The sequence below is a fragment of the Cetorhinus maximus genome, chromosome 7 (genome assembly GCF_964194155.1).
Source record: "Cetorhinus maximus chromosome 7, sCetMax3.hap1.1, whole genome shotgun sequence".
NCBI lineage: Eukaryota > Metazoa > Chordata > Chondrichthyes > Lamniformes > Cetorhinidae > Cetorhinus > Cetorhinus maximus.
The window spans coordinates 24,174,545-24,193,664 of record NC_135885.1 but is presented as its reverse complement, the minus strand read 5'-3'; the positions used below and the strand labels follow the sequence as shown (position 1 = coordinate 24,193,664).

The 19,120-nt window shown below is 38.5% G+C and overlaps 1 protein-coding gene across 1 annotated transcript in view; it reads left to right on the top strand.

Moving 5' to 3' along the window:
• ppme1 (protein phosphatase methylesterase 1) overlaps positions 1-19,120 on the top strand; it is a 58,760-nt gene that overhangs the window by 5,378 nt on the left and 34,262 nt on the right. The window contains exons 2-5 of the mRNA XM_078545207.1: positions 1,423-1,516; positions 4,882-4,974; positions 10,520-10,577; positions 14,400-14,451. Of these exons, the coding sequence (XP_078401333.1) occupies positions 1,423-1,516; positions 4,882-4,974; positions 10,520-10,577; positions 14,400-14,451 (297 nt within the window). The remainder of the gene's footprint in view (positions 1-1,422; positions 1,517-4,881; positions 4,975-10,519; positions 10,578-14,399; positions 14,452-19,120) is intronic.

Here is a 19,120-nt window from a genome sequence, read left to right as displayed (position 1 = left end):
AGCCTTTCGATTCCTTCACCCCACCCCACCCCTACACACCTTGCTTGTCCTGCTTTCTACCCTTAATTATCACATTCCTTAGATAATATCACCACCTTCAACACCTCTTTGTCCCTTTGTCTGTGACATCTTTTGGTTATCTCCACCTATCACTGGCCCTCTACCTAGCTCTTCTTGTCCCAACCCACCCCCCACCCCCCCAAACCAGCTTATATTTCACCCCTTCTCTATTTTTAATTAGTTCTGTTGAAGAGTCATGCGGACTCGAAACGTCAACTGTGCTCCTCTCCATCGATGCTGCCAGACCTGCTGAGTTTTTCCAGGTATTTTTGTTTTTGTTTGTCAGTTTTTGAGTTGGGACTGTTTTCATTTTTTTCCTGTCTTGACTGAAATTGAACCCTGTGCGTCAGCCATGGCTCAGTTGGTAGCACTCTGGCCTCTGAGTCAGAAGGTCCTGGGTTCAACTCCAGGGCTTGAGCACAAAAATCCCGGCTGATAATCCAGTGCAGTATTTAGGGAGTCCTGCAATGTCCAAGGTGCCGCAATGTCAGAGGCGCCTTCTCTCAGATGAAATGTTAAACTGAGACTGTCACCAGGTCTCGCCTCTTTCCCCCCCACCTCCAGCCTGCTATCTTGGGTGGACATAAAATATCCCATGGCACTATGTTTGAAGAAGAGCAGAAGAATTATCCATTGTGTCCTGGCCCAATATTTACCCTTCAGTAAACATCACAAAATACGCGGTCATCACTGTTCTGTTTGTGGGAGTTTGCAAGTTGGCTGGCACATTTCCTACATTACAACAGTGAATACAATTCCAAAAAGTACTTAATTGGCTTTAAAGCACTTTGAGATGTTCAGTGGCCATGAAAGGTGCTATATAAATCCAACTTTTTTTCTCTTTTTCCTTGGTATGGTGGTTTAACTAGCAGCCCACTATATTGTCCTCTACCTATTTAGCCCACTTTGAACTGTGCACCATTTGCCAGCAATCCTTAACTATAATTCAGCTGATACTAGTCCTCAATATGCTAACTAGGATGTATATGAAAATTATTTTTTTTGTTGTATTTATTTTCTCCCTCCTCCCCATAAAATTGTAATTTTGAGATGGCAGTATTTTATTCCACCAATCTGGCATGCTGTACATAATGCAGGAGAATTAAACCATTTTGCAGTGACTTTCTGAATGTGGAGGCTAACATGTAACAAAGTGATATTTTCTGTGAATTCTGATTCTTGATTATCTAGAAACCCTGCTGAAATACCTTTTCTACATCTAGGTTATTAGAATAAATTTTTTAAATCTTATATATAACTGAACTGCATCCATGGTCCTCAATGGATTAAATATACCCTAAAATTGTATGTAGTGTATTGAAGGCTATTTTTAAACTGATGGTTTACGTTCCTTTGTTACAGCCCTGGAAGAAAAAGGGATTTCTCCCCTGTGGCCTGGAATCATTATTTTGAAACCATGGAAGATGTCACAATTACAAATGGAACAAGCAAAGATATATCCTTTTAAAACTCCAGTGCAGTGTGTAAAGATTTATACTGTGTAACGTTGTGCTTGAAGAAGAATTCAGTTTAAAGACAGAATATTGATTTGCTTTGTCTAATATTGGCTGCATTGCTAGATATATTTTCAGTTCTATAACTTTATTAAAATAAAGGGTTGTAGTGAACAGTGTTTCAATTAACATAAAATACTTGCATTTAAGAGAGAGTTCAAAACTTTTTTTAACCTCCAAGATAAATGAGCTTTTTCTACTTTTATTAGGATGTTCCCTTCTTATATTGATTTTATTAAAGTTTCATAAAGTATTTTTGAGTTACTCTGACCTAAGATCGCTTAATAAAATTTTTGAATTGACTGAGATAATGGAACTGTATGATGCAGTAGCTTTTCTTTTTAAACACGGCACATGTTCCCCACTCTAACTCTTCCCTATTTGCTTGCTCAAGTTGAACCAGATTGTGTGCAGCCTTAGTGTCGTGTTCAACCCTCACCTGAGCTTCAAATTCCATATCCTATAAGTCATAAAGACCTTCTACTTCACTTCAGTAACACTGCCCACCTTTGCCCTTAACTCATTTCTTCTGCCACTGAAACTTTCAACAATGCTTTTTCACCTAAAGACGGTGTCAGGTTCATGAATCCCCTACAAACTCCATCTTGTCCAGAACACACTTATTTATTTCCTATCCTAGGTCTGTCAGTCATCATCATCCTGGTTGTTGCTGACCTCTACTGACTCCCAAATTAAAATCATTGTCTTCAAAACCTGCATTACCCATCTGACCTTACAATGTGAGCACCATGATTAAATTTGAAAAAGAAGAGATTCACATCCAGCAAAATTTACCTAATAACAATGGGATAGATTGTAACTGTTATAGGCTGGTTGGGCTGCTAGGTGGATAATGTAAAGTCTTCAGATTCAGGAAACATTCCTGTAACATATCAAACAAAATTGATTAAAAGTTTTTAAATTTTGTTGAGTTCTATTGAATAACAATTGAGAGTTCAGACTCTAAGAGACTCTTAAATTCTGAAGTATACATCATTATGATTTTTTTTGGGGTAGGAGTTTGGCTATTTCAAATCAAAATTTTACATAATGTGAGAACTTCTGAAATAAAAAAACTTACAGGCATTTGGGTAACACTAGCAAGACAGTATTTGTTGTCCTTCCCCAGTTACCTGAGTGGTATTAAGAGTCAACTCTATGGTGTGGGACTGAAGTCACTGAAGGGGGCAGACTTGATAGGGATGACAGACTTCCTTCTTTTGCGAACCTGTTGGTTGTTACAAAGGCCTGGCACTTTTCGTGGTCATTTTCAAGTAATGCCTGTAGCATAAATTACCATGATGGAAGTTGAGCTCACCTGTTCAGTTGCTAGTCCAGAAACCACTAAGCTACTGTTTAAAACATCCTGCTCCCACAATCCTGGCAGGAAGCTTATGACCAAGAGGTTCATAATTTTGTTTCTTTTTCCAATGAATCATGTCTCATTTTTTATTCTCATTTTATTTCTGTGTTGATGTTGAAAAAAGAAAATTATTAACAGAATGCTAAATTTGATAAAAATAAAATATTGGTGAAAATAAACATCAGAAACCCTACAAGAGAATTTGGTAGGAAGACAATGAATAGAAAAGTCCATTGAATTACTGTAACTCATCTAAAAAGATGATCAACAAGGGGTTGGGAAACATAACTGTAAATTTATCTACCTTTATCTAAAACAAGAAGACTTAAGATTTAGAAATTCTTTAACTTAATTGTTTGGTTAAACAGTTTTAATATTGTAAGCTGTGAGAAATATTAATTCTGATATATATTCAATATTTGTATTGCATAGATGTGTAATTCTACTTTTAAAGTATTACCTGTAGACAGCTAGCATGCTGAAGAAGGTATGATATATATGAAAAGAGAAGATTATTGTGATCTTAAAACCTGAAGAAAAACAGAATTACCTGGAAAAACTCAGCAGGTCTGGCAGCATTGGCAGAGAAGAAAAGAGTTGACGTTTCGAGTCCTCATGACCCTTCAGCAGAACTGAGTAAAGTTAGGAGAGGGGTGAAATATAAGCTGGTTTAAGGTTGGTGGGTGGAGAGAAGTTGTAGGGGGTGGGGGTGTTGTAGGGACAAGCAAGCATTAATAGGAGTAGATAATCAAAAGATGTCACAGACAAAAGGAACAAAGAGGTGTTAAAGGTGGTGATAATATCTAAGAAAATGTGCTAATTAAGAATAGATGGCAGGACACTCAAGGTACAGCTCTAGTGGGGATGGGGTGGAAAGACTGACAGGGTATTACAGTTATAGATTTAAAAATAATGGAAATAGGTGGGAAAAGAAAAATCTATATAAATTATTGGAAAAAACAAAAGGGAGGGGGAAGAAACGGGAAGGGGGTGGGGATGGGGGAGGGAGTTTAAGATCTAAAGTTGTTGAATTCAATATTCAGCCCGGAAGGCTGTAAAGTGCCTAGTCGGAAGATGAGGTGCTGTTCCTCCAGTTTGCGTTGGGCTTCACTGGAACAATGCAGCAAGCCAAGGACAGACATGTGGGCAAGAGAGCAGGGTGGAGTGTTAAAATGGCAAGCGACAGATTCTTAATTAGCACATTTTCTTAGATAATATCACCACCTTTAACACCTCTATGTTCCTTTTGTCTGTGACATCTTTTGATTATCTGCTCCTATCACTGCTTGCTTGTCCCTACAACCACCCCACCACCCCCACAACTTCTCTCTCTCTCCCCCCCCCCCCCCCCCCCCCCACCCACCTTAAACCAGCTTATATTTCACCCCTCTCCTAACTTCACTCAGTTCTGCTGAAGGGTCATGAGGACTCGAAACGTCAACTCTTTTCTTCTCCGCCAATGCTGCCAGACCTGCTGAGTTTTTCCAGGTAATTCTGTTTTTGTTTTGGATTTCCAGCATCCGCAGTAGTTTTTTGTTTTTAAAACCTGAAGATATGTGGATCATGCAGTATGAGGCCATGTACATTCTAGATGGGAATATAGGAAGGAGCAAGACTAAGCCGTTCCACTGATCAGTATTTTAACTCCATTTAGCCATGTTAATTCTGTAACTCTTAATACCTTTAGTTTTGAAATTTTCAATTTACCTAGCCTCAGCAGTAATTTTGCGGAGAGATCTCCATTACCCTTTGTGTGAAGAAGTACATTATCTATAGTGTGATGTGTTTGATCCACTAACTAAATTTCTAATTCTTTGAGAAGGTTGCAAGTTTATGTCATGTCTGTTGACAGTAAGGCCATGTAAGTCCAGTCTAGTACATTGAATATCATATATTACCCTCATGTAATTTGAGATATTGTAAGTAAACCTTAACCACTTGTACTCTTTTCGAATCTACAAAAGTGGATCTGATGGACCTGTTCTTTTATTATTACATGGTGGAGGTCATTCAGCACTCTCCTGGGCAGTCTTCACAGTAAGTAATTGAAATTTTTTTTTTAAAGAAACGCAGTGCAGAAATTGCAATATGAAGTTTACTACATGGCAAGAAACTACTCCTATTTGCTCAATATTGAAATAATAACAAGAAAATGATTGGCTCTCATTCTATCAATATGTTCCCTGTTTCTGTTCATTTCGTACAGGTATTCCCCTGTTTAAAGCTCATTTTAATGCAGTTTGTAAATAATGGAACTTACCTGAATAGTGCTGCTTCCATTCTCATTTTAGCGTAGTTACTACACATGTGCCAAGAACCGTATTGTAATTGCACATGCCTAGTCTGTTTTTGTTTTTAAGCACACTGTTGCTTCACTCACTGCCTCTCTTGAACCCTCACTCTCTCCTGCTTGCTGCCACACCTGCTGTTTCCCTCTCCTGACCCACTCTCTCCCTCCAATTCACGCTCCCATTCACTGCCCCTCTCCTGACCCTGTCGCTTCCACTTGCTGCCCCTCTTGCCACTTCTCTCTCCCGATCCCTTCATTACTTCCTGCTCGCTATCCTTTGTGCAGCTCCTCACCTGAGCCCTTACTGTGATTTTTAAAAGTCACATTTTAAAGTGACCTTTTTAGAAGGTCACAAATGAAACTGAAAATTATAGCTTAAGGACTTGCTCATATGCATAATGTATAAATAAACTATCCAACCTTAAGCTATTCATACAAAGGCAGTTCTGGTTTGATCCCTACTCTGCAGAATTGGCTAAGTGATGGAACCATTACAATTTGCCCCCAGGTTGGAGTTCTCTCCTCATCACTATCAAGAACTTTTACAAATTGCTGATGGTAACTTGAAAGCCTGCATATGGTTTCATCTCATTTTAAAAGCAAGATTAATTGGAGCATATATCTGAATTGTAAATGTGTACATTTTATTTTGTTAATTGAGATACGAGAAGGAATGAAAATTGCTGCGGCTCTAAATCTGAACTTGGATATGAAACTATTGCACTGTTATGTCATATACTTTGAAATGGTTTCCAATGGTTTATTAAAGCGACAGTTTGTAAAGTCATGCATGCATAAACCATTTACCTTTTGAGAATCTTATAAATTCGATGTGTTACAAAGAGGCATAAGTCAATAGTACACTGTGGGTTTAAGAGAAGGATTGTATATTCTGTGATGTCTCATTACAAGATTTTGTTTATATCCTAGATGTATTAATATTTGATTTTCACATATAGAGGGGAAGGGTGACAAAGTGGCTATTCCATTGCCTGTCAACTGTTAGTGATCCCTATAATAACACCTTACTTGTAATGATGTATCAATTAGAAACTAGGTACGCATTTTCTTTTCCTACCCTCTTCCCAAACCATTCCCAGCTGGGGATTACCCTGTAATCAGGCTCCAGTCTTCTGCTAATGTTGCTTTTTGTTCAGCTGCTAGGAGATTCGTGAGAGCAGAGAGGTATAATTCATTCTCTAACATTATACCCAAGATCCTGTAGAGATAAGAAAAAGCCTGTTGAACCCATGTTATCATGTTCTTCATGTCCAGAATCCTTAAGATGTTGTCTGTATGGCAGAGCTCAAACTTGTGCAGAATAATAAATCTGTGAAAAGAAGACATATGTATAATATAGTTTTTGTTTTCTTCCTGAGAAGCTTCTGTTTTTTTTAAATAAAGTCTGCCATTAGGTTTTTAAATCAGTTTATTTTTGATCCTTCTATTTTTGGTGGATTTTGTTTTTACAGACAGATCAATTTCTTTAATGTGATTTTAAAAGGAGTATTTTTTTTCTCTTCACTTCCCTCGCACTATAAACTTGCTTGCTCACCTACTTTGGTTTGAAATTTAGGCACTTTTACTGACATCAAATATAGATATTTTAAACATATTTTGGATGGTATTTTCCCATGTTCACTACAGTGGGGGAAATAGAAATGAGTATTGAATTAGAACTACTGGTTTGTACACACCTTTTTCCCCTAAAATTTGACCTGATCAGATACCTCATCTTTCAACATGTCTACGCTCATCTTAACTGACTCTGCCATAACTGCTTAAATATTTGATTAGACCATTTGTGAAACATAGTGCAGGCCATGTTCAGGGTTGTATGCCTAATAACAAAAATACTGAGCCATATATTGAATAGTGCAACAAATGGACATATATTTTGACAGTGGGAAAGGGGAATATGGCTGTAAATGTGCTTAATACTAATTTACAAATGCATCATCTTTTCAGTCTAATATATTATTGTGGCTCTAAATGGTGTGGCAATTATAGCATGAGTTTAAGTTCCATATACAGATCTTGAATCTTGCCCTCCTTAGGTGTTACTGTAACTCAAGCTGTGTATGGGATGGTGATTCGTTTGTTTTTCTGTGCTGTAATTATTGGGTAGTAAGGCGTTTAGTGGGATATTGTAAGAGCCAATGACTGTCATTCTGTATTTGGATTTGTAGGCATTGTAGGTAGAGGCATCCATAGATTTGTGTGAAAGAAAATTCACACTTTATGCTACAATTATTCTTATTTCAGAACATGAGTCTTAACTCTTTGGTGCATTAAGCAATGCTACACTAAAGCTGTACCAGCCAAGTTATACTGGCCATGCACATAAGCTTCCTTTGAAACACAGAACAGCATTGCATAGATACATACAAATCAAGTCATATGTCCAGTGTGACTGCTGTATGTTCAGTACTACTTTAAAATTAACAGGAAACCAGAGAGCCCACGAGTACAGCCAATATGGCTCAGTGGATATATATTATATTTTTCTATTGTGCTGTTAGTCAGCATGATACAGCAAGAAGGTATTGTTGTTAGTTCTGCATAGCATGTTAATTTTGGGCGTTGCACTGTATCCAATTGTTATGATAAAAGCAAAAAACTGCAGATGCTGGAAATCCAAAACAAAAACAAAAATACCTGGAAAAACTCAGCAGGTCTGACAGCATCTGCGGAGAGGAATACAGTTAACATTTTGAGTCTGTATGACTCTTCAACAGAACTAAGGAAAAATAGAAAAGCGGTGAAATATCAGCTGGTTTAAGTGGGGGTGGGACAGGTAGAGCTGGATAGAGGGCCAGTGATAGGTGGAGATTGCCAAAAGATGTCATAAACAAAAGGACAAAGAGGTGTTAACAGGGGTGATATTAGCTAAGAAATGTGTTAATGGTGACATTAAGGGTAGAAAACAGGACGAGCAAGGTACAGATAGCCCTAGTGGGGGTGGGGTGGGGGGAAGGGATCGAAATAGGCTAAAAGGTAGAGATAAAACAATGGATGGAAATACATTTAAAAATAATGGAAATAGGTGGGAAAAGAAAAATATATATAAATAATTGGAAAAGGGGAGATCGGAAAGGGGGTGGGGATGGGGATGGGGATGGAGGAGAGAGTTCATGATCTAAAGTTGTTGAACTCAGTATTCAGTCCAGAAGGCTGTAAAGTGCCCAGCTTATATTTCACCTCTTTTCTATTTTTCCTTCGTTCTGTTGAAGAGTCATACGGACTTGAAACATTAACTGTAGTCCTCTCCGCAGACCTGCTGAGTTTTTCCAGGTATTTTTGTTTTTGTTTCCAATTGTTATAACCTTGGTAGAGACCAGTAACTTTCTTTTAAAGGCAAATAAATCCAAAATCCCAGTTAATTACTGAAAGAACAAAGCCACAAGATTCCACAGTTTAAAAACAGAAGAACCTTTACTATACAAGAGTCAAACAAAGCAAACACTAAATACTATCTCAGCTAACGACCTATACTCTAAAAACCCAGAATCAACATAAGTTACACATAAATTAACAGGGAATTTGCAGTCAATTATAAACTATAAATTACACATTAAATGGCTGATACAACTAAGACAGATCTTATGAATTCGCTCAGTAGTTCACTTAGCATATAGATCATCAATCTCAGTCAAAAAGTCCTTCAAAACTGTCTTTTCACAGAGTCCTAGCTCCCCTCATTCCAGGAGCTAGCCTGATCCCCAGCTGACAGCTGCACACAACCAACCTGAGTTCCATGGGTACAGTCTTCACCAAAAATGGCTGCAGAACCTCCTCAACTTGGTCTGCATGGCATAGATCTACCAATGTTATATTTGTGTAACAGTAACAACCACAGCAAATGTATATTTGCTTATTTTCAGCTTCTGGATCTAGCCTCTGTCTTCTTCAGCCTGCATATACTGCACCACTGAACTCATCAATTTCTCCTGAGTTCAGAAGACTTTGTGTCCTCTTTTGTGGTTTCCACCAGTTTCAGCCTCCTTAGAAGTTTTGGTTTCCAATTACAGTTTCAATCTTAGCTTCCTTAATACTGAAAGGGTTGGTTTCCTTTCCCAGTTTCTGGCCTTCTCAAAAATACAAGTTTTGAAATCATGGATTCCACCACAAGTACAGTACAATTCTATTGTAATGCCATCACTTCGAGTTAACCTAATGTCTGCTAACACTATAAAGAGTTGTGTTTTAGGAGAGTTCGATAGCTGGCTTGGTAAAGGCAGTGTATGAACAATATAGACAAAATTTCAGTCCCTTTTTTGTGCAGGGTTAGTTGATCTTGGTAGGGAAGCTGTATAGTTGACCTCTGCACCACCTGATTCAAGGAAGGGACAATCATCCAGGGATCACTTTTGATCATTGCTGCATGTGAACACGTGTGGACATTGGTTAAATGATTAGGGTTAGATGTGATGCTCTCCTTGCAATCCTCCCAATATTCATTAACTTGTCAGTATTCAACATCATTCTTCATGTATGAAATTTGGACTATATGGGCAAAGTGCCATAGGGCAACTGGCACTCGTGGAACTATTCTACAACAACATCATTTGGGGAGGGAAGACAATTTGCTTGATTCAATGGTATTATGGTATCTGATTAAGACAGACTAAAAAGTCCCAGGTTGAATTCTTGGTATATACTCACTTGACTGAACTCAAATGGAGTGGCCAAGTTTCCTGCTCTTGACAGTGACCTGTGATTGGAAGCATTTGTGAGCAAACTTTGGGTGAGATCAATGTTCTGCTTTACTGTGATGTTTCTCATTATCAGTTAGCAATTCAACATTCACGATTTCAATTTGCACATGAAGAATGATTGCTTGAATGACATAATTTATAGTGAACTGTGACACAGTGTGAGTTTGTGTATTCCGAAGGGGGAGAGAAAAGAGAGAGAAATTATGGTGTCGTCTTGCAGCTCTCTGTAGGCAGAAATACACTTTATGATTTGTCATGAATTTGCCTTTAGAGCATTTGATTGCGGCATTAAACATCAAGCATAATGGGACATTTAAGCACCAAATTTTAGAATGTGATTTAATTTTTTTGTCCTGTAATGTGGACATTACTGATATAATGTTTATTGCCCATCCCTGGTTGCGCTGAGAGATTTCTCAACAAAACTAAGTTACTGAGCTTTTTAAGTTTTGAAATTTGAACATGAGGCTAACATTTTTTGTCATTTTATTTTTTGTAAAATGTATGCTTGTAAGTTGTGATGTGAAATATTGGTATATATGACTTAAAGATGATCTGTTGTTTTTGACCACAGTCCATGATTATCAGTCGGGTTCACTGTAGGGTTGTGGCAGTAGATCTACGAAGCCATGGTAAGGTTTTTTATATTTTATTCTGGCTGCTAAGAATCTTTGTCATTAAATTTAATAAAGGAGCATTAGTTTGGCTCTCTTTATACTAGAAAAGGTGCAAACTTTCATTCATGTATCAATATTTGTTTAACCACTCAAGTGGAGTCATTGTCTTTTGGGGTATGTGCTGGTTTTGTATTGTACCAATTATTTCTTTGAACACTTGCCACATTTTGCCTGTAAGTTTACCCAGTCACAGTTCAACTCTGTTTATTGTGGTCAATTTATCTATCCATCATCTCTTCTCCCAACTTTAGAATGCTTTTTCCAGCGCTCTGAAAGTCCGCAAATGCCTATACAGTGTTCCCAGACACTGGGATGTCTTGCTATGGTTTTTAGTCCTATTACCTCCTCTTAATACTTTCTCTACAGTGCTTCTAGACCCTGAGATCCCCATCAAAGCACTGCTAGATTCCAAAGCTGCTAACTCAAAATTGTAAGCATTGGGTTTTTTAATAAATCTTCCTACCGCCCCCAAAGATTGCTTTGAGTTTTATTTTTAACCACTCTTGTGGGTCAAGTTCAAGTTTTCATGGCATTAAGAGTTTTTGCCTGGATTTCGAGAAGAGGTTTTGGTCATGTGCCCATAACAACACCAAACTCTGGTAACAATGTTGAGGTACTAGACTATCTTATGTCATATTTCTGAAGTAACCTTCAGAAGCAAGTTGAGAGCCTCAATGGACTTTGTCAAAATTATAAAACATGAAGTGAATTTATTAACTTCAGAACAAAACAACAGATATAATACAGTGATATATGTAAGAAAGGGCATTATATTAGTGCTTGAAATGGTAAAATAATAAATAACAACTTTTTTAAACCTAGGCTACTTATATATTGAGCCATATTAAACATCTTTCACTTGACGATCTCTGAACGTAATTGCTAAATCTGAGTGAATTATTTAACCCTGTTTCCTCAAGATAGGAGGACTCACCTGCTTCGTAGAGAGATCCATAGCGATTTACTCAACAGCCAATTTCACAGGAAGTTTAACTTTATATCTGGAATAGATGGACCAGCGGCTTCCTGTGATTTTGAGTAGCCACCCTCGTGGATTTAACAAAGCTGTCTTTAACATAAAAATTGAACTAACAAACTGGAACCTGTGATTCCTTCCAAAACTTGTAACTGGGCAAACCTCTTTGCACCATCCTATCACCAAGTGTGAACTATCTGGCAATTTCAAACTTTCTGTAGTAACCAGATTGAAATATCTCCCTGAAAAATTTTAGAGAAAAATACTTTCTTATTGTCACAGAATTTGGTCTTTTTCCTAGTACTCCTTCATCCTGTGGCTGCATACAATGTTGGTAAGCCATGTCCCTAGCATTGCTACTTACATGACACCCACATTCTCGTAAAATGTGTGTCATTGTGAGCAATTCATAAAAACTAATTTTAGAAAAGTATTGCTGGCACTGACCCCTCTGCCCCAATACTGAAATTATTTTTTAATCTTTTCTCTCAAGCCAGATGCAAATTGTGGCTAAAAATGCAGAGAGGCAACCTGTTCCCAGTCTTTTATTTGCACTGCTTTGAACAGGCAACATTGGATGAATACTAACCTTTTTCCCCCTGGTACGGAAGCATCTGGATTTTGTTCAGTACTTCCTTCAGCTGTACAGTTGAGATTGGTAACTTGGTGGTGTAAGGTATTGTGGATGCAAACCAACACTTTGGCAGTGAAACACCAACCACTGCACTGACCTGTGAAGAAGAATTTAACTCTTGCTATTTTGTATGATCTTTCACATCAATAATGATGTAGAATCCTTTTTATAAACAGTAAGGAAAACCTAGGGAATACCTATTTTGTACTTATTTTTGTATAAGAAGATAGTCGACATGTAATTTTTTGACTCATCATTTAACTTCCAGCTTTTCCCTGTTGGTCTGCTCAGAAAACATCACCAACATAGTAGCCTGAACATTTACAAGAAGGTGGGAAGGGCATGGGTGTGCTGTAGCCCTGGGCAAATCTAGCAAGGCTGGGGTCTTAATTCTAAAGTTGTTTTTCCATTTCCTGCCCAGCAGCCAGATAAATTAACCACTCGATCAGCCACAGGGTGGGAAACACAGCAAGAGGTGGCAGCTGGGGAATTTTAGAAATGATCCTGGCAATTGGAAGGAGGGGAAGAGAGAAAGAGAGAGACCATTGCAGGATGGGAGAAGACAGGACCTAGGGGCTGGTGCAGCAGGTCTGCTGCAACCGCACTATCGAGAGGACATTAGTGCTGGGGTTGGGGGAAGGTTTGAGATTGGCAGAAGAGAGGCCAAAGTTTTCCTCGAGGGCCTAGGGGAGTATTCCTGCTCCTCCTGACCCATAAGGAATGTTCTAAAAAGGCACCTACCTTCTTTTTGCAGGCAGCTCCTGCCTCCCTTTCACTGCCGGGTTTCCAGAGCTCTGGGAAACCTCTGCAGCAACTGTTAAATTAGACTGTAGGAACTCAATTTAAATAGGTGTTGTCCCACCTCTCCATGGCTGGCTACTCACATGTCTCAAAACCTGCTATTGTGAAAATGACTCCTGAACCTCTTCCACCCATTGTGGGCGTGTGGGTGGCAGTGTTTAACACAGATGTCTGGTGCAGTTGTGTAACAGTCAGGCGGAAGAAATTCAATCTGGCACACAAGATACCCCTGAACCACTTGGCTGAGAAATTATGCTGCTGACTGGAATGCCAAATTCTGAGCTGGTGACCTCTGGTAAGGGGTTGGGCAAATGCTCAGTATCTCTCCAACGGTTTGTTACCAAAGCATTTCAGAGCTTTGCCCATCAGTGATGTCACTGGAGTGGCTTAGCAAGGAGTCTCCTCATGTCAACAAATAACATTGATATCAAAATACAAGAAAGATACTTGCAGTTAATTCTCCTTCCCCTTTTACACATCATTTGGTAGTTTTAAATCTCAGTTGTTCCCATCCTTTCAGAATTCAGATCATACCAGATTTCCATTACAGGGTGCAGCATTTTCTTAAGTGCAGTGTCCTTATGACTTCAATCCTTCCTGGAAATTTATCCTGGTTATTGATTATTCTCTTGGGTCAAGAATTGTTGCCTGACATTTCCCCTCCACAGCTTTGAACCTGTGGTGTAATAAGTGTATTTGGAGGCATTGTTCCACATACGTTTATTTCCTTTGTCTCATTAGCATCTTTCTGGTAGTTCATTGGCACATCAATTCCAGATTATTTACCTATACCGGGGCGGGGTTCTAGCAAGGAGTCCTGGCACCCCCATTCAGTGCCTCACTCATTGCAACATAGAGATATTAGTAAAGGCAATTATGTAGCCTCTCCCTGAATGCTCTGCCACTGCAGTGATGTCAGTTATGGGAAAATGTATCTTTAATCTGGAGCAGTTCTATTCCGGATCTGGCCTGCATTAAAACTGTTCCAATGATTGCTCTGGAATTACTTGCCTCCAGTAAATCATATTGCATCCTGATAATGGAGAATTTCTGCCCTTCAACTGTTTGGAAGTAATGTTGGAATACAAATTCCTTACATCAGGAATGATTTGAATGCTGTGCACAAAATGGACACAGTCTAAGGAGTTCAAAAATGAGTTTGTACTTCTGCTGCATACTAAAGTATGGAGTCTCTGCTTTTGCTCAGGTTTTGTGGCAAAATATAGATACTTGTCTGTTCTTGAAGGTGTAGTAGCTAAAGGACACTAGATTAAATCATAAATTATCTGTTATGCATTACGAAGACAGGAAACCATCTGTTTTTTTTAAAAAAAACATCTAACTGATAGTCCTGTTTATCTTGCAGGTGATACAAAAGTCAAAAATTCTGATGATCTTTCAGCAGAAACCATGTCCAGGTATTCAGGCAATAAAATAATTATTTTCAAACACTGTAAATGATTCGGCAGCCTAGTAATTAGGTGTTAAATTTTTCTCTTTTCTGCCACTTCATTTTCCCCTCTGCATTACTGCAGGGTCATTAGAGTTTTCATAATTTCTCAGCAACTTGTGAAATTCTCTTGTGATGTGGGCTGTTCCTTCTGTTGGTAAGATCTCCCAGAGTGAGGTACATCCTGACTATCTTTTTTTAACAGTAACATCCTAAACCTGAAATGTCTGTGTTCTAAAAAGATAAGAGTGAATATCCTAGCATTATAAATAAATACCACATACATTGTCAGCTTGATCCAAGTTGTAAAGGTAGTTTTTGTCTCCTTCTCCCATAGTTGGAATTGCATTAATTCTTTCAGCATATTGATTCTGTGGATACACTTATTTCTTGAATTATTTAATCTGGTTTATAGTTTATTTTTTGGAGTTATGTGTTTATTAATGACAGTGGAGAGAAATTAAGATTGAAAAAAATATAGGTGAGGGAAATTCTATTAAGTTTTCTTTTAGCATAGCATCTAGAATCTTCATGTGACAGCTGCATGCAGTTACAAGTGTCAGTATAATTGATAGAAGCATGGGGTAGGCCATTCTTTTAGATCACAGTTGATCTGTACCTCAGCTCCTTTTTACCCACGTTCCTCATACCCCTTGATACCTTACGAAACTCAAATCTATCCATCTATTGAAAATTTTAATTGATCAAGTGTCCATAGTCTTTTTGAGAGAAAGATCCAGGTTTCAACAACGCTTTGTGTGGAAGAAGTGCTCCCTGATTTTACTTCTAAATGGGCTAGCTAAAATTTTAAAATTATATCCCTCATGTTTTCTCTATTGGGGGAATGGTTTCTCTTGTGAATGTGAGCTGTAGCTCCTTCAAATCAATGGTATATTTTCTGAGCTTCAGTATCATTTTCTGATGATTGCAGACATTCCAACTTAAATGATGCAGGAATTCAATGCCAAACTTGTTCTATGCACCAATATCATTGAAAATATTCTCCATACACATGCATTTAAGTTTGATGACGAGTGTGTCGAGGGTTATGGGGGCAGGGGGGCAGATGGCAAAGTAGAGTTGAGACCGCAATCCGGTAGGCCATGATCTTATTGAATGGCAAAGCAGGCTCGAAGGGCTGACTGGCCTACTCCTGCTTCTAAGCCCTATGTATATGGAGCGTTTTATACCTGGATTAATCTGACTTCATGTAACTTTTCATATTGAGGAACTTAGTTGAATGACCAAAGAATGCAGGAGAGAAGATGAGCTAAGTAAATGAGCAATAAATAAATTAATGCTTCTAAGCTTGCATTTTAAAAGCTTGCAGATTGTAAGGAAGGGAAGACTAAGGTGTTCCTGGGCTTTGAGACCTTGGGAAAGAATGAGTTGGAAAAGGAGATGGTACCGTGAGTCCAATTTCAACACAGTAAGGACTCATGAACAAAAGCATGTCATGCTTTAGTCTACGGTGGAGCTTGTGGAGATACAGGACAGTTAATATGAAATTAGCTAATTCCAAAAACTTGAGGACACATATGACCTCGTTGATAATGTAGAGTAAGAACTTATATTTATATAGTGCCTTTCTTTTGGACATCCTGAGGACATGAGTCTTTTAGTAGTTACTTGTAGTAATTGTTGTAATGTTGGCAAACTTGGCAGACAATTGTGCACAGCAAGATTCAGCAAACAGCAATGAGATAGATGATCAACTCCTGATACAGTTGGTCAAGACAAGAGAGTTCCTCTAAGCTTCAGATACTGCCATGGGATTTTGGGTGTACACTTGAGCAGGCATATGCAGCCTTGGTTAATGAAGAGATTTCTGTGCCCTGCATAGAAATGAAAATCTGCTGGGTAACAGTTTGCTGTTGAAATTTAGTGTTAATTCAAACTAACAGTAACATTAAGACACTACTTATAACACCATAGTAACTTACGCAAAGTTTGTGCTTTTTTAAAAAAGGAAAACCAGTTTAAATTGGTGACTGGTCTTTGGAGAATGGTCTATTATTCTGTTTTCCTGGTTGAGGTCATGTATTTGGAGTCTGGTCTATATGCTTTTCAATATGGTAGACGTTTCCTGATGTGACAAGTATAGTGCTGGGAAGGGAAAGGACCAACATCTGTGTCCGCATAAAGCATATATTTCATCTTGAAACTTTTTAGTCATTTGAGCTAAAATTAGGATAATTAATTGAAGATATCTGTTTTTTCGTACAACTGAATTTGCCTGTGAAACTGAGAGCTATGATCATTTTGCTGTTTGGGATAAGATACAAATTAGAAAATACTCGTTACCTCGATATTAAAAAAAATTGGAATATTCTTGTGTTTTAATTGGAGACACATTTAATGTTAATTGTTGTCGCCAAGCACTCCTTTGGTGTAGAGCATGTACTAAATGCAGAGCATAGCTTCTGTATCCTGCAGCAATTTCAGAATGCTTCTACTACAGTAGTTCAAAAAAATTTCATTTTGCCCACTAGCTATCCTTGGCACTTCTTGAGCACATGCAAACTTCCTGCCAGATGGTTGCCAGTTAGGGGGCTGTAGACATGTACACAAATGTACTTTGAGTAAGGTTATTGTATGCCAATTGCAAAAGGAGTTATGCTACTGAGGAATATGGGCTGGTTTTGAATCCAGATCATAATGAATGTGAGTGCCCAATACAGTCCCAGTCTCCATTTTTGTTTTTCAAATATGGATCATGGTTGAGAATTAACAATGCTGAAATTTGAGCTTTTTAACTCTGACTCATTAATGACTGTATTTGTGTAAATACTCTTTTTTTTCTCTCCCCCGACCCTGGCCCAACCAGACAACTGAAATTTTAGATCTTTATTAGTATAGATTTTTTGTGTTGGGGGTGGTGGCTTGGGGGTATTAATTTAAAAGAAGATGGTGGCCAGGAAACACTTTAATCTGTGAAAATTTCTAATGATTCAAAAGCATCATAATTCAAAAGAGGTTTGCTGGCATTAACAATTAAGTATTAACTGTTGCTGCTATCTAAATGTGTCAATTGTATTTGACAGTTGTTGGGTGGATATTCCTAATTTTAGATCTATTTTCTTGATCATTAATGGCACTTTTTTGAGGATATGAATAAGGTTAAACATTTACTTGTTTGTTTTAATTATGGTAAGTCTTGAAATATTCAGTATTGTTTGAACATTTGCAATTTTAAAAATGAAATTTTGAGGAAAAACTGATGACTATATGCCAGTAAGATGTTGGTAGATAATTGATAATGAAACGAGAACACGAGATAGGAGTAGACCATACAGCCCGTCGAGTCTTCCCTGCCATTAAATGTGATCGTGGCTGGTCTTGGGCTTTAACTCTACTTTCCCACCTGCCCCCATATCTCTTAATTCCCTGAGCGACCAAATATCTATCTATCCCAGCCTTAAATATATTCAACAATGGAGCATCCACAACCCTCTGAGGTAGAGAATTCCAAAATTTCATGGGCCTGAATTTTTCAGGTGGTGGGCAGGCTTGGTGGGAGCAGGCGGGGGTGATCGGGGAGCCATAAGTAATGAATAAAAGGTATAAAGATTTATTTAAACATGTCCCCTCATGTGACTGTGTCATATGAGATGGGACATGTTATTATATTAATGAAAATTTTTAAATTTAATTAATAAAAGCTTTAGGAAATCTCATCCCACTCGTGGATGAGGTTTCCTAAAAAACGCGAAGGCTGCTTGGCCTTTTCGCTTGCCCACCAACCTTGAGGTCGGGCGGGCAGCGTTAACAGTTACCTTAATCAGTTCCTTAATGGCCTTAATAGGCCGTTTACATATCGACGGGTGCGCAGCAGACTCCGGTGCTCGCCCACCGAATGAAACATCGCGAGACAACGCGATGACATCGGGATGCACCCCCGCCTCCCGCCCTCCTTAAGGCAGCAGACTGAGGTCCTTATGTGACCCTAATTGGCTACTTATGAGCCTCAATTAGGAAGGCAAATGGCATGTTGGCCTTCATTGCAAGGGGATTAGTGTGCAAGAGTAATGGAGCCCTGTTACAATTGTACAGGACTTTAGTAAGACCATATCTGGAATACTGCATGCAGTTTTGGCCTTCACATTGGAGGTGGTAAAGCAAAGGTTCACTAAATTTGTCCCTGGGATAAGGTGTTCTCCTATGATGAGAGGCTTAAGTTAATTGAACTTTTATTCTCCGGCATTTAGAAGAATGAGAGGTCATCTCATTGAAAAGTACAACATTCTGAAGGTGTTTGATAGGGTGGTCACTGAGATTGTTTCCACTGGTGGAGGAATCTAAGACATGGGGGCACAGTTTCAGGATAAAAGGCTGATTATTTAGGACTGAGATGAGGAGAAATTACTTTGATCAAAGATCTGTGAATCTTTGGAATTCTCTACCCAGAGGGTTGTGGATGCTTTATCGTTGAATAGATTTAAGGTTGGGATAGACAGATTTTTGGTCCCTCCAGGAACTGAGGGAAATGGGGATTGGGCAAGAAAATGGAGTTGAAGCCCAAGATGGAGAGTAACTTTGAATAGAGTGCTGGGATTTGGGTGGGTGAGGGAGTTAGGAGAAGAAAGTGCTCCTTTGCTTTTTCTAACTTTTTCACCCTGTAGGAATTGGTTCTTACT